At 39.2% G+C, this 16151-nt stretch overlaps 1 protein-coding gene across 1 annotated transcript in view; it reads right to left on the bottom strand.

Annotated features, from left to right (window-relative positions):
* LOC114911072 (neuroligin-1-like) overlaps positions 1-2602 on the bottom strand; it is a 35114-nt gene extending 32512 nt beyond the window's left edge. The window contains exon 1 of the mRNA XM_029254146.1: positions 2512-2602. Within this exon, the coding sequence (XP_029109979.1) occupies positions 2512-2602 (91 nt within the window). The remainder of the gene's footprint in view (positions 1-2511) is intronic.
* Between the last annotated feature and the right edge of the window lie 13549 nt (positions 2603-16151).

Here is a 16151-nt window from a genome sequence, read left to right as displayed (position 1 = left end):
AATGACTCAGACAAATTAGTCTAACAGAGACATGAACTTACAGTTTTGTGATTTTCATTTCACTATATTCATTCGGCATTTCTCCAAAGATTGCTATATGGAATGCATCTCACCGCTTTCTACGGGTGAGAGAGGGAGCAAACATTAGGGGCAGCATCATCAGAGAATGTTTCTTTATATGTCTGCTATTTAAATATATCAATTTCATTCATACAGTAAATCAGTCCTCTGAGATGCTGAAAGAATAAGAACTTTTGTTCCAGCAAGCCATTGTGCATCACCAACAGGATGTATCATCACCAAGCCTAACCTTAAATTACACAGCAGAAGTCAGGAAAAAAGGTGGAGAAAAGCAGTAAGACAAAGACGGCAATATATACCACCCATAGCTGTACTGGAATATTGATGCCTCACTCGAATTCTGGCAAAATTCAGAAATTTACATAAGTAAACACTTTATCCCACACCAGTTCTGACCCTATTCATAAATACCTGGAATACAAGTTTTTTTTTTTTTTTTTTAAATACTAGTCTAATTTTCATTTATCTATGAAAAGAGACACTGTACCGCATGAAAAGCAAACTTTTTTAGCCAGTCCTACTAATATTGGCTATTGTATATTGATTCTGACCCCCTGATCTGACATTTCACCCTTAAAATGTAATTATGCTCCATACAACCAATTACAGCACATTTTGCAGTGTCAGCAGTAACTGGCATATGAAAATATTCAGTTGTGAGTCAGACTGCAGCAAAACTCTGCACACACTGCTCTCATTACAGTAAATGCTGTATCTGACATCTAACACACTAAGAACTGTCCTTTGAAAAATCTCATTGTCAGTTCTTACCAATACCATGTTCTGTCACCAACGTCACCACTTACTGCAGGGCCTGCAGTGTTTAAGAGTAAATTCAGCAGTACACTAAGTATTAAAAAATGTATTTATATGCCTGTGTTTCTTTTTTGTACTGTATTTAATTTTTTTCTTAAGTTGTTAACTTGGTTTATGTTGGGGGTGATGGGGTGCGTTGGGGATTGTTTTTATATAAAATTGTGGTTACGCACCATGTTTTCTGGCCAGTGAAACCCCTGCAAAATCTCACTGGAACACCGATTTCTGCAAAATCTCAAAAAAAGCCTACTTTAAAATGACCCCAAGTAGTAACATCCAGAACGCATGCCTGTAAACACCAGCTATGCTTTCATTTGCGTCTGAAGACGGAGCAAAACGACGAAGATGGGGTCGATTCATCTCGCAAGCACGTGCGGCTGTCGTCACCTCGCTGTAAAAGAGAGCCGAGTTAATCCACTTTCACATGCCTGCCATGGGTGCCAACGAGTCCGTTTTCTGGAATCCATGTGACGTTTTTTTTTTTTTTAAAAAAAAAAAAAAAAAAAAGGTATATGAAAACGGCGCAGTGGCAAAATAACCGAGAAGAATGTTTGCTCCTTCAAAAACGTAAAATCGAGATGTTCGTAACACGACGACCAAGCGTTCTACGCGTGTGGAGGAGCTCGAGAGGAGAGATGGACACAGGTAAAGGATAAATACTGAATAAAATGAGCACGGCGCATAATTCTCATCACATAAATCACTTCCAGAAGAGCCCCTTCTCAATCAGCCTAAGCACATAGTTCCAATAAAAGATAATGGCATTATAGTTTTGCAAAGTCAAAGTAAAATATTTTGTCTGTAAAGCCAGCCCTAGAGAGCACTTTACATGTCATATAAAAATTCATACTGAGGAGAAATAAATATAGCTCAAACAATAAAGCCACTCGTCCACTCACAAAGAACACAGTGTTCCCTATAATTCCATCTAGATTTATGCAACCATAAATTGTCCTCCTATGTATATGCGACAATAGGCAGCTGCGCGGTTGTGGAGAATTCGTATGCATACAGAGCACATTCCTACCTAAACACGCATCCCTGTTGCTTTTATGCTCCTGTTGTAGAAGCACAGCACCGTTTATTGCAGGGCCTCCAGTGGCAGCTTCTCTCATCGCCGCGAACCTGTCACACACGTGCCTCACCCCCCCCCGACTCAGCGCGGCGCTGCTTTAAAAACGGCTCTGCGGCTCCTCGGGACACCTAAGGAGGAAGCCACCTGAGCTAGGCAGCAGTAATTACCTCCACAGTTGACCAGAGAGGTCTAATTTCTGCAGCGCCCCCTGACTATTTCTGGAGCCACAGTCGTGTATGATTGATGGTTTATGAAACCTTTTTACGGTTCTGACATTTCGGTGAAACAAGCAGGCCTGAACTTTCCATCTGGTGTGCCCACCTCATGTCCCCCACCCCACCCCTGCGACACACACCAACACCCCCCGGTCCTCCGCTGTCCTTGAGTGGTGCTGCTCCACTTTGATCACAACTCTTTAGAGAAAGGGCAGGAACCCAAAAGATTACTGCTCTCCCAGGGCATATCACACGCTACTCCACGCCGCTTTAATCACTATCAACAGCTTATTGTAAATGCAGAATGTGTGCGGAGCTGCTTACAAGCGCAACTGCCACCAATGTCATATCCGCACAGCTCCCCCAGCTCCCCGCAGGATGCTAAAAGCTCCCCTTTCTCAATGAACAGTGTCATGTCAGATAAAAGAGGAAAAGTCAGCAGAAGGAAAAGGCAGCATATGTAAGTATAGTTCACAAGCAGCAGGTGGCGCAGCGGTTAGAGACATACTCAGAAACTACAAGGAGCAAGGTTGATATCCCGCAAAGGTGGCGCAGTGTGGTAGCGGGAAGCACTGCCGCCTGAGCTTCTGGCTGCTTGGGTGTGAATTTGAATACAGCTCAATCTATGAAGGGTCTGCATGTTGTTCCAGTGTACAGGTTTCCATTAGGTGCTCTGGTTTCCTCCCACAGTGCAAAGACACACTGTTTGACAGAACTAGTGATGCTAAACTGCTCATAGTGTATGTGTGGCTACCCATGCAGGTGTACCAACCCCCCCCCTTGTGCCCAGTGATTCCGGGATAAGCTCTTGGCAGTTTTGACCCTCAATTGGACAAGCATTTTTTTGAAAATGGATATGAGAGAGAGAGATCTCTAAATATTTCATTCAAGGCACAGGAATTACCTGTCCTGAAAATACCATAAATTATTTCTTTCCGATAAATTACTTCTTCTACTTGAACTTAAGGAAGTAAACACAATTTAAAACCGAAAACAAAAAATGCATAGGGTGCAGTTCTGCAGACATACTGTTTTTGGTCTGCATAGGGACCGTTTCCCTTAAAGAAGAATGCACAGGATATGTCAACAAGCTGCACTATTGATGGCTGAACCTCTGGAGACCCTGCGGCCCACAATGCAAGCACCATCAGTCTGTGTGTGTGCCTGAATATGACCTGAGACTTGAAATTGTGCCTATCAGTGCTCCGACAGAGGGCCATCCTCTCCATTGTCGGCTCTCCAGAGAATGACGTGAATAAAATTTAGATTAGCCCACCGTGCCTTGGCTGGCCAGGACTTCAAGATTCAGCCAAACAGATTGTGTCTGCTGGATGACGATGGAGGGGACAGGCAGAGCTGAATGAGAATTGGAGAGGCTACCTGCTTTGAGCCTGGTTCCATCTGGCTGAGGACGTCCACAGTCCAGCTCCTCAGATCATTTGGAGACACCTGTTTTCATAGTGGCCATGTCAAGAAATGACATGACAGTTTTGGTTTGGTGGGGGGGCGGGTGACTCTACAACCCTGTGACATGGCAGAGATTTGTTTGTTTTATGCTTGGTTACATCTTTTCATGTCCATGGCTCAGTGTGGACACACACAAACACACACACGCACACCCCAGAGAGCCCATGAGAGCCAGGCATATGAGAAGCCCTTCTTGCCTCCTTTCTTGATGGCTCTAAATCTGATTTCTGCAGAGCCTTGTGCACTAAAGCAAAACTGCTGGTCAACTACGAAGAGTTTTTTTTTTTTTTTTTCCCTCTGTGGTGAATTTAATTTAATTTAATGCGTTGACAACACAAGAGCCTGAACATTTCTACCACCTTTTCATGGCATTTCTTGAGTGTCACAGACCAGCTGTTCTGCTACAAAACAGCACAAAATAAAAGTGATTAAATAGGGTGGATCCAGACCCAAGCAGTGAACTTTGAGATAGCCGAATGACCGTCAGTTCCATCTACGGTGGTATCAAAATCGTCTGCCCAGCTCGTCACTCAGCAGTGAGACAGGATGGACGCACCCTGCCGCCACATGAAACCTTCAGTGACACGCTGAATTAAATAGGAAGTCTGAGGTCAGAGAGGCACAAACCGCAGACAAAAGACAGTCAGATGTAGCCAACGTAGGTTTGCAATACTTTCTAAAGAGTGCAATTACTGAAATGCATCTTATTATGCAAAAGAAAAGCTTACAAAGATTGCCTTGAAAACTTCATAATGGCAAACAATTAAGATTCCTAATGACTTTTTAATGCTTCCTGAACACACATTACATATTTTCCCCCCCATTAGAATGTACATGATGTTGGTCGAATTTCTATGTCACTATAATGCATGTGTCCCCAAAAGGACAATGGGGATCTTCAGCATTTTGCCAATATCTTTTTCCACTCTCTGTCCTCCCCCTGGTAAGAGATAAGTCACAGTATGATTTCACACCATTAGCACTTGGGTGTACCAAAAGTATGATTTTTTCATACTGGTCTTCATGTTTAAGACGTTTATCCATACAAGCTTAAAAATGTTATAAAACATTTCTGACGTAAGCTTTATGACGTTCCCGATAAAAGCTGCATATTGAGACATTGAGTATTAAGCTAAATTTCAGCGCACAGATTTATATTTATCTAACTGAATAGTGGCTCCAGGTCATCTTAACTAAATGAAAAGCAGTTGATGTATGTGGACATTTAGTCAAACTACATAAAAGCATCCTTTTGAGTTTGTCTAACAGTTTCATATTGTACTGATTCAGGAAGCTATCCTCATAGAACATACTATAGGAATCAGTATGATGTTGTTCTCAGTTTAAAATTAGTTATTTCATAGAACTCTGACAAAGAATTATTTCAAAATTAAAGTATATAAGAGCAATCTTAAGTTTTGTTAAAAAAATAGTGAAAAGAAAGGTACCATTCCCAAAAGCTGTTTATATCCAAAGTTGGTGACTGCTATAAAAACATTACATATATCATTGTCACATATTTATGAAGCATAAACCACAGAATGCCAAAGTAGGTTAGGCACAGGTGTTTCACCAAGATAAGGCCTCTTGTCCTGAATTTTTAAGGGTTACTGCTCCAAAAAAAAAAAAAAATCTAAGCAAAGTGCCAATCATTTTTAATGCGTACAAACCAGCCTCATTTGGGAATAGGAGGCTGACACTTTACTCCAGGAGGGGGGAAGGTGATGGAAAAGATAGTCTTACAGGAATGCTGACACTTTGCTGTTCCTGAAAGCTGCATAACACTTACAAATCATAAAAAGATCATCTCTGGAAAGTAATTTATGGACAAAACTATCCAACAAACTGAAAGACTTATGTGTAAATCCACTGAATACTTACATACATATACAGTATATCTATGTACACATACATACATATTGTACATATAAAGGCTTATGTTTTAATCTCTTGTGGATTTTATTTAATGAAACCTTAAGCAAAATTACAAACAGGTCCATGAAATGTAACCTTGGTAGAATCACCATTGCAGCTCAGTTACAATTCCTTATTAACCACCTATGAAGTCCTCAGCCATAATCCCAGAGCAGTAAATTTTCAGTATCATTAAATTTCAGCCAGTAGTAAAAAATAATTTACTCATACACAGCACTGTTCAGATGCCGTCATTCGGGCTTTGTAGAATGATTGCAGTAAATGGTTCTATATGAATGTTGTTTGAGGTGTAAACTTTTTTTTTTTTTTTTTTGCTGTTTCCATTTTTAGATTTCTAGTCAAGTAGTGTTATTATTGCTATTATTACATTCATAAAATTCACTTCTCAACTGAAAATTTTGCATAACCATAAATAACTAAAAGAGTGGGTATTCCATGGTAACCTAACCTGTGTCTCAAGAAAAGGAGAATACAAGTTTAAGTGTCTTCGGTATAATTCTTCACAATGAGCCGAGGGGCTTTTCATTTTTCAAGAGTTGAAACTATACACTTAAAAAAGAAAAACACTTTTTGCAGTTAAGTAAATGCCTTTGTGTATGCATATACATATGAGAGACTTGTGTATCGCCTATCTGATATCCATCTTCACATTCCTCTCGAGATCAAGCATGGGTTTAGGAATTTTCAGTAGAGTATAATGTTTCCTGTCAGAAATGAATATAATCTATATGCAGTGAATTATTAATATCAACTCAGAATCAATGTGTCAGTGTTGCGGTGGAGTTTTTAAAGGTGTACTTTGACTGCTTCACTTTCTGAGAACAGCAGGCGATAGGGGAATAGACATCTCCGTTCCCCTCATGCTCCCTCCTCTGCCCTCTTTCATCCTGCACTCATACTGGCATACTTGAAAGGGAAAAATAGCATGTAGCAGCATTAATAAAAAGAATTTTAAATTATCTCTTAGAGTCAAACCATTCTAACAGATGTTTGTGTTTTTTTTTTTTTTTTTTTTTTAAAAAAATAAAGGGGGGGACCTCACAGACACATACAATAAAGCTTAATGTTACCATGAAAATCTTTTTTCAAAAGTAGTACCTATAATTGCACTTGCAACTGCATCAAAATTGCACAACTACTGAGTTCTAAATACTAAGATAATTAAGGGATATGACAATTCCAAGTCCCACCTGCTGCTGAAAGAAAACTATACAAACATTAAATGGTCCATCATACACTGTATATGAAAATGAAATGGCCCAGCATGTGTGTACTTGACATCCACTAATCCTGTAACATTTTCAAGAAAAAACCAACAGGGGGGGATACAGGTACACAGCAATGTACAGACACTGTGCAAAAGTCTTTTCATAATGAGTGCGCACACACATACAGAACGCCAACACATTATAAGCAGAATATTTTCTGATATAACAATGCATAAATTCAAATGGCGGAAAAATAAAGGGAAGGGATGTGCTGCCAAGTTAAGTTACAAGAAAAGCTGGAAAGAGCCTGATATTATAAATTGCCTGAAAGAAAAATCACTGACACAGGTACACAAGTGTTTCGCAATTCTGTGACTTCCAGTAAATGCAATAACTTGTTCTCGCAAGTGAAAAGAATGCCGATAACATGGCAGAAGAATTTATCTAAACTATCTGATTTTAAAAATGAGAAGGGCCAGGATACAATATTTTTCAGTGTGGGGGGGGGGGAATAAAAAGACACTGGAATAAATCTAGAGTACTACTACTTGAAGACCTTGTAGGAGGCATTCTCGTTCAGACACATTGATAGATAGGAAGTAATATTAGCTCAGTCCGCCCTGCAGGATTCACCAAGTTATATGCGCTTGTTACATAACACGTAGTAGTAGTTTTTCTGGCGTCACACTCTAGCACTGTTATTGCTTAAAGAAATTTGCCATCAATAATCAAAGATCAAAAGGATTACTTGCTTTATCCCCAAGTCATTGTACAGCCCTCCCCTGTCACCTTTAAGACCTAGGAGCAATACTTTTTTTTAATAATCATAAAGTGTGCCAGCCAGTCAGATCCAGTTCTGGGTGAGCACTTGAATGGCTCTTTTAGACAAGAGAATAAGTCATTTGCCAATTCCTTGTTTTATTTGTGAGCAAGCACAGGGTGACGAGGCAAAGTGCACACATCTCAAGCTGGACTCATAACCCATGCCCACCAAGTAGCTCAGGACTATAAGGCACTGGCTTTACCTGCTGTGCTATGTCCTTTCATAAGGATTTAGATTTATTGAAACCCAAAAGGAAAAATAAAAAAAAAAAAAAAACTAAATAAGAAATGGCACTAAACATCTTGCACCCAAACTAAACCACTAATATTGGTTACTGTTTTCTCTGCTTATAGACAGAAATCAAAACAAACTGTATTGATTTTGAGAACAGCAATAGATAAGCTAAATCTAAAAAACCTGCAGACAGTACATTTCGTAACTAACTTGAATCAATACCCATCTTACAAGCTTTATGGACACAATAAAGAAATGAAACAAGCATAAAATGCATTTAAAACCTCTAGGCAAAAACCAATATTACTTATACAAATATAAGTCCCTAGCAGAAATTACAAAGGAAAGGGTAAATAAATTTTGATGCATGACTGGTAAAAAAGCTAACCCTAAATCAAAATACTACCATTTTAAAAGAAACTCATACAAACATCACAGAAAACCTGGGGGGGTGTTACTCTATATTAATAACTATGTATCTGAAGGCAGGGTCAAGGGTCACAGAACTGTAGACCTGCGAAGAAGGACCGTTCATCATAGGGTAGCCACAAACAAACGCACAGTGCGAAAATTAAGAGTCACTCATCCACTAGAGACAGATGTCTTTGAACGTGGGAGGAAACCAGGGTGCTTGGACTAAATGTTGTCATCAGATAATTCGCATGACAATATAAGAAAAAAGAAGTGATAGCAATAATAGAGGAGAGGAAAGGAAGAAAAAAAAAAAAAAACACCGCTAGGGAGAGACACCCCAAAACAACCACAAGGTAATTTATGAGGCTTTAAAAAATACTGGAACGGGGGGAGCAGTGGAGTCAGAAATCCACCGAATGTTAATTTTCCGAGCGGTAACGTTTAATTATATGCATTTAATAGAAAATACATTTAAGGTAAAAATATTTGTATATATATTAAGAAACACAGCTGTTATAATTAAGATGGACCATTTCTGTAGTACCTTGGGTCTACTTTTGTCATAATCTCACCTGGGACTTCCACTGTACCAACACACTTCCATCCCGAGGACCAAGGCAGCAACAAAAAAAAAAAAAAAACACAAAAACAGCACATGAAGATATGTTTCCAGCTGTGCATATGCAGCTTATATGCTCATTTATGCATGCAAGGAATCATGGGCATGATAGTAGCTGTTGAGTAGAGCTCTTTCACCCAGCAGTAATGCTATCACTACAGGTTTTAAACAAGATTTAAAATGATTCCCTCCGAGTATGTTAAACGATACAGTCAGAATGACTCATTGCTATTCAGTGTTTGGTAGCAGCCTAACACATTGATCCCTAGTAAATAAGCTTTATCATCACCATTTGGCCAAGGCACCCTTACAATATTGGGTTTGTGCTTACATGATTACCCATTAGACAGTAGGGTACTTTTAACTTTTTGGGAGAGTACCTTGATCAAGGATCCCATGGGTTATTATACTACATAGGACTTTCTGCTTGGAAGGAGATTGTTCCAAACACTATGCACCTGCTGATCACTTTTCTTCCTCAAGTAGTGCTTATTACTATGGTATATTAGGGCCAGAGCGTAAAACAACATAGTTCAAAGAACAACATTTACATGGTAGTGCTAACCAGACAGATGAAACACCAGTCAATTACAACTTTTTTTTTTTTTTTTGTTTTTGGGTCAACTTGTTGTTACTAGAAGGATACAGTATTCAACATCCAATGCTGAAGAAGTATTGGGCAGCATGTCTGGACAGAGGTTTGAAATGGCCTCATTAAGGTGTTGGTTTGAATGTTTCCCTGTGTTTCCAACCCAAAGGCATGCAGTAAACCACCTTTGTACTCTCCCTTACCATGCAAATCACGAGTCTTCACCATGAGTTCACTTTGACAATTGACACCGGACTGGTTATAAACATCGCAGTAGCATGTGTATCGGACATTATGCTCACGTGCTGCATTGTACCGTAGGAGAGCCAGTGCTGCCTACATGCAGTATAATAATATCAGCAGTACTACTGTAGTTTCTTATCACCCTCATGTTTATCTGTAATAAAACCCACAAAGAAATATGTTAAGGGCCAAAAACCTGCCTTTAGGGCACTAAATTTTCCACCACATCCTTGGCGTGGGATTTCCCACGTGATTAGTCGGAGGAAAAGTAGAGTAATAGCAACTGGCTGGGAAATTACTTGCTTCCCGATTACAAGTGTGAGAGAGTGGAAATGGGGGACTAAATGTAGAATGAACAGTTTCAGAATTAAAGTTTCCAATCAACTTTTTAAATCAAGCCTGTATTAGTTCAGGACTCGAAGACATATCTGATGTTTAAAAGACTGCTATGCTCTTCACCTCTGATCACTTGGTGGGCTCATGTACAAGAGGTCCAAAATCAAATCCTCAAGGTATTGGAATGATCTCTTCCTGTCACTGAGAACTGCCTGAACACCTCTGAACTTTCAAAAAGAGTCTCAGGACAATCTCCTTCAGACTCACTTCTACCCCAGATCTGTGATCTGCATACAATATCTGTCAAGTACATAACGTATGCTGGTTTAAAGAGTGGCTTCAGACCAACTGTACCTCTACACGTGTCTGCATATATACATCAAATGACACTGGCTCACAACAAACGGCAAAATGAACCATTTTGGTAAAGATTCAGATTAATAACATTAGACTAAGTGACAAAGATTTCTCAAGAAGTCTTCATATGTATGCAAAATACTTCCAAGAAGTCTTTGTAGAACATGATCATCTTTATTATCGGTTTTCAGTCAACACGAAGTCACAGACAATATAAACGCATAAGCAAGATGTAGCTACTAAGTATTCAAAAACACAAACCCCTCCATGCTACAATAAATTTGATTACGCTGGTAGTTAGTCTGGTAACCTTCCATCTCACAACTTTAAAGGACATTCTATATCATTTGCAGGTTGAAATGATCCCAAACAGGCTCATGGCACAATTTTTTAATATGATATTATATTTTGATGTAATACATAATTTCTAAGTTATGTATGAACACTGGTAGTTTCCACTACATGTGCGTATATTCATTTTCAAACACTGACCCACAGATTATTGCTGCCTCTTATAGTCTTGCCACACTGCAGGCTGCCATGTATGCTTACTAGAGAGCATAAACTTGTTCCTTTGTTTCATCAATCAATGATAATGTCCATCTCATTCCATTGCAGCCCAATCAGCAGAACCATTCTGTACCCGCCAACCGATGTCAGAGGGTACGTCGCTTTTCGTCCCAGCTAACTCCCGAGGTTTAGGGGACTGCTTTTGACAGTTAAAAACCACGTACTCAAACTGCTAAAGATTAAGGGACACTTGAGGTTTTAAATATTATATAAAAATTAAAATTTACAAGAGAATCTGTGATAATAAAACAATGTTATTAGTTCACGTTTCCCGCATTTAAGACTAATAGAACAGAATTTTATTTTTCTGTCCTTTATCACCTTACTAGTAAAACAGTAATTGTTGAATACTACTCAGTCATTAAGTAGCAGCACACATATTGACTCCTCACCACTGAAATGTTTCATTGGAACACAATTATTTCTTGACATCAACTGAAAGACTTTTTCCTCTTCTGTAGGCACATTTTCCAGTTAGGTTGGAAGGAAATGACACCAAAGTGCCTGAAGAGTTCATGGGAAAACACAAAGGAATGTCAGAAGAAAATGGATCTTCTCTGTTCATAAAAGATCCACAAGTCCCTACTCTTGAATTTAATTTTTTTAGAGAGCTACAGTATAGTGCTTTGTTTTCAAGTTATATCTATACTTATTATATAAGAAACCATACAGTAAAGTAGGGCAGAGTCAATGAACGTGTCTTTCCAAAACAAAAAACCCAGAAGAAGCTGTCAAGAACTCCTTAATTTGGACAGTGGATTCAAGCAGTCCAACTCAACTCTTTTTATCATTACTATTACCATTATTATTCTTATATTCAACACCAGCAAAATACAAATGGATGCATTATCTAGACGTTCTGTTTTGGATGTCTTTCCCCAAGCATTTCAAAGTAAATATGGAAGGGGCGCTCAGGTTATTGTGGAATGTGAATAGTTTTAGCCTGATAAAATCTGGTTGATGAGGAAGATAGCACAGCCATTCTCCTTAAAGCTCAGGCTGAAAATCCAAAGACAGATGCACAGGAAAGTGAAATAGGATTACTGCAACCACAGGAATGTTATTCCTGCAGACCTACAGGATGTACAGTCACGGAATGAGATGGCAACCCATGCAACGATTTCTGTTAAAATACCCTTTTAGGTTTACTGTAATACCATTATTAGAATTGACAAAAACCAGTTGTGGACTAAATGGGACCTGAGATCTTCCAAATAGTCCAGTCTCTTCTGAAGAATAAAACATGTGACAAAACTGGAATTTCAATCAAGTACAGTAATACTATAAGACCTTCTGCAATTGAAACACAGTTTTATGCTCCTTGTGTTTGCCTTTTACCATTATGGTCATTCAGTCCGACTATGTGTTTACTTTTGCCTTTTTTAACACTAAAAAAGAAATGGCATGATGCAGCATGTATGCTTATCAACTCTGAACCAAACAACACAAGGCAACATCAAGAACAAACCTTAAACATACGAAAAGTTCAGGTTTTTAAATACATACAGCAGCAGCCACAAGCCAACTACTGAAAGATATGAGAGCCTGGACTCCAGCTGCTGCATTAAATTACCTGCCAATAGCAATGAATCTTATGAGATGGAAAAACACCTGAAATACCCTCTCCAAAACCAAACAAAAGCACAAAGTGCACTGAGTGGGACTCAAATCAATTCCGAATGCAACTCTGCACTGCGGTCAAGTCAGATCTTCTGGTGAATAACAGAAGACAAGTTGAGTTCAAACAAATATCCTGCTTAGGAACCCTAAAATGGACTTATGAATATACACGCTCATAACAAATACATCCAGTTTAGAGCTATTCATGTAATTTTCTAATTCACATCCTCGCTAAAACAAGCCGAGCATTAGCTTCCTGCAGTAACTGCACACCCTTACCATACCTGCTAACACACCCAAAGCACAAATCAGGGCACATGGGGAAAAAATAAAAAAATAAATAAATAAATAAAAGAAATCCAATTTCATTTCTCTTGGTATTGGTATGATGCCAGCAGGGAAATTTTTCACTGCACTCTGAAACAAATCAAACCGAGCACCTCTGACCTCTGGTCAGAGAGAAAACACAGTGGTGTGTTCTGTCAATCAAAGAAGTGTACACAAAGTGACCTTGGTCTTAAATTGAAACCAAGGAGACCCACACCCTTTGCTCTGCTGTCTACCTGTGAGATTCAGGAGGGTGAAAGAATGCAGCACAGGTTGAATGTCAATGTGAGACAAAGCATAGCAAACTACAGACAGAAGGGGGGGGGGGCAGACAGAAAATCGATTTTGACTGCTTGTTCAATATGTATGTGCTGTTGTCATTATTTCATCTTTAGCAAATTAATAAAATCACAAGGCCAATACAACATTGCATGTACAAGAAAGCAATGAGTCTACTACACTCCAAAAAATTGAAGATATTCAAATTTACGTCCTTTGCGGTTATGCAACTGGCATTGCAACTACTATTGTAATGAATGCTTTCTTATGTGGGACCTGGAGATTAAGACCAGGAGTGGGTCAGAGTACTGACTGAATATTTCCAGTAGTGGAGGTTTTAAAAAAAAATAAATGAATAAATATAATAATAAATAATACATAATAATCTAACTGCAATTAGAAGTCAACCACACATAATTATTCAATTAATGTTTTTGGCAGTACAAAACAAGTAACCAATAAAAACTATTAAAAAAACTATAAGTTGAGATGGGAAAAGTTGCCACCTTGCCGCCATCACATCTTCTAATGTTATCGAGTACATTGTCTAATCAGGTGGTTTCACATATGACATCTTTTTGCAGAAAAGTGTCTTAATGTATGATGTCTGACTTAGATGGTCTTATGTTGACGCCCCTGGAGTCACATTATGGTTTCCTATACATTCATTTTTTTCCCCTCAACATCCTATAGATGGTGAAGAAGGCTTTAGGCCAAAACGGGTCTGCGTTAGAAACTCATTTTGCAATAAAACATCTGAGTGCTGAAAACGCAGGGGAGGGGGGGGAAGCAAGTCTTAAAGTATAGTGTGACATGAGCGAGAAACAGGAACCGTCCTCCTTGTTGTAACAAGCACCTCTCATGCTTTATCCCATGATCACACGAGGTCTTGTTCTGTTACCCCGGGCACAAAGGACCAGCAAGGAAGAAGAAGAAGCACAGAGCGCCCCTGTTGCTTGTGCTCCAGGCCTTATTTAATGAATGTCTGCTTTCCCAAACAGAAGGTCAGTCTACTTTGCAAAGAAAATAAGTGGATCAACACTCTGCCTGTGTATTACCAGTCAGTACTCCAGCAAACTTCCTTTGTTCAAACAAATCAGCAGACAAACTCACATGGAACTGGTGGAAAAAAAAAAAGCGTGGCAATAGGAAGGTTACCTTGCAGAAGAGGGTTTGCATGCAATCCCCGTCTTTCTCCTGTGGGTTAGTCCTTCATAAGAGAGCAGATCCAGAACCAGCCTTCGGGAGGTTCCCCACGTTTCTGTTCTCCTCCGCTCAGCTGTAACAGTCGTGCAGTTTGCCTGAGCATACAGTCAGTATATGGCACTTCCTGGATCACCTGCTCTTATCAGACCTGTTCTGCTCTTAATTTACATCACTTCCTCTCCCTGTGCCAGTACTGGACACACCAGTTCTGCTAAAAGTAAACAAATCCTAGAAGAAATTCCTTCGTACTTCAGAAAGTCTTTAAAAAAAACAACATTAAAAAAGAACAAAATTTTTAAAATTAAGTACTTGCACTGTGTACATTGTAGCTGATTGTGGGGCAGAGGCAACTGCAACGTACTCAGAGCAAAAACAGCAGGACTTTAACCAAAAAAGGGTTTAATTACAAATTAATGAAGGGCAATAGGCCCTTCCGGGCAAACGTTAACAACAAAACAGCACCAGGACACACACTGAACTTATTCTGCCCCTAAAACAGCTGCCTTTACAGTCCTCTTAGTTGGACCCCTTAAGTGCCAACAGCTGCCCATCATTATTTAATTAAGGGAGGGGAGGGCCCCTGGGAACTGTCTATCTTGATGCTCCTGCCTCCTGCCCTAGGCTGGACCGCCCACAAACTCACAACATCCATAAAGAACTCCTCCTTCCTCTCATCAACATTACCTGGCTATCTTTAAAACAAGAATCAACTCCCACACATATGTCCTCAGGGACATCCTGGTCGCAGCAGTAACCTGCCGTAGAGCCGATAAAGCATTTTCAAATATCATTATGGAAATTATGAAAACCATAAGCCACAGCACTGTTCCACAGGATTACTTTATAACTACACAAATAAAATAGTTACATTCTCCAACCATGGAAATGCCATCACTTCGGCTGTAATACCAGAAATAAATACTGTGCTTTCTTTTGGCCAAGAATTATGCATGGGGGTTTAGAACATTCTCTGTGTAACTGAATTAAATCAGGATCGAACTTACTGCCAACACTGTTTAAAATGTAAATGCGTGTGTAAACAAAAATTAACCAAGTGTCCATAAATGAAAGATCTTTTAACTGTAAAGTATTAAATAACGCCAGCAGGAGCTTGCAGCAGGTAAATAAAATGTTGTCAATTAGTGGCTTTGATTATGGATAATGAACAGTTAAGTTCTGCTCAGTGTAGCTTTTTCAAAGTTTAGAGAGCAACTGCTTCAAAATAGGTATTCATGGCACAAAAAGAATTTGAAGATGTGTTTTAGCAAAAAGCATTAAAAATAGATTCATAGTTGAATGAAAAGTCCCTAATGTCAATTAATTACAAGCAAATTTGGACATATAGAGACAACTGTAGTAGACAAATCACTTTTAAAAGCATATTCTGATTATGCGTTTAAAAAGAAGTTCCCTGGAAAATGGTTTAATTTATTGTGATGGTGTTGCCCGCACCCCCACCGTCTTGCACCCAACGCTTCTATAATAGGCCTCAGTTCACCATGACCCTGCTGAGGACAAGTTGTTGTTGAAATTGGTAGTGGTTATGACTACCTTGCAATTTATGAGAAATCATGAAGCAGCCAATCTAGGTGAGGTACAACCATACTGAAAATGTGAGGTTTTGTCAGATGTGGCAGTTTAACTCTCTTATTTACATCATGGCAAGAGTGAGTATACCAACAAGACAGAAGTTGGTCATCTTCGGGACAAGCGCTTGCTGACGATGGATGGTTAGTG

This window comes from Scleropages formosus, chromosome 8 (assembly GCF_900964775.1).
Source record: "Scleropages formosus chromosome 8, fSclFor1.1, whole genome shotgun sequence".
Lineage (NCBI taxonomy): Eukaryota > Metazoa > Chordata > Actinopteri > Osteoglossiformes > Osteoglossidae > Scleropages > Scleropages formosus.
Note: the sequence above shows the minus strand (reverse complement) of the source record. Positions and strands in the feature narration are given on the sequence as shown.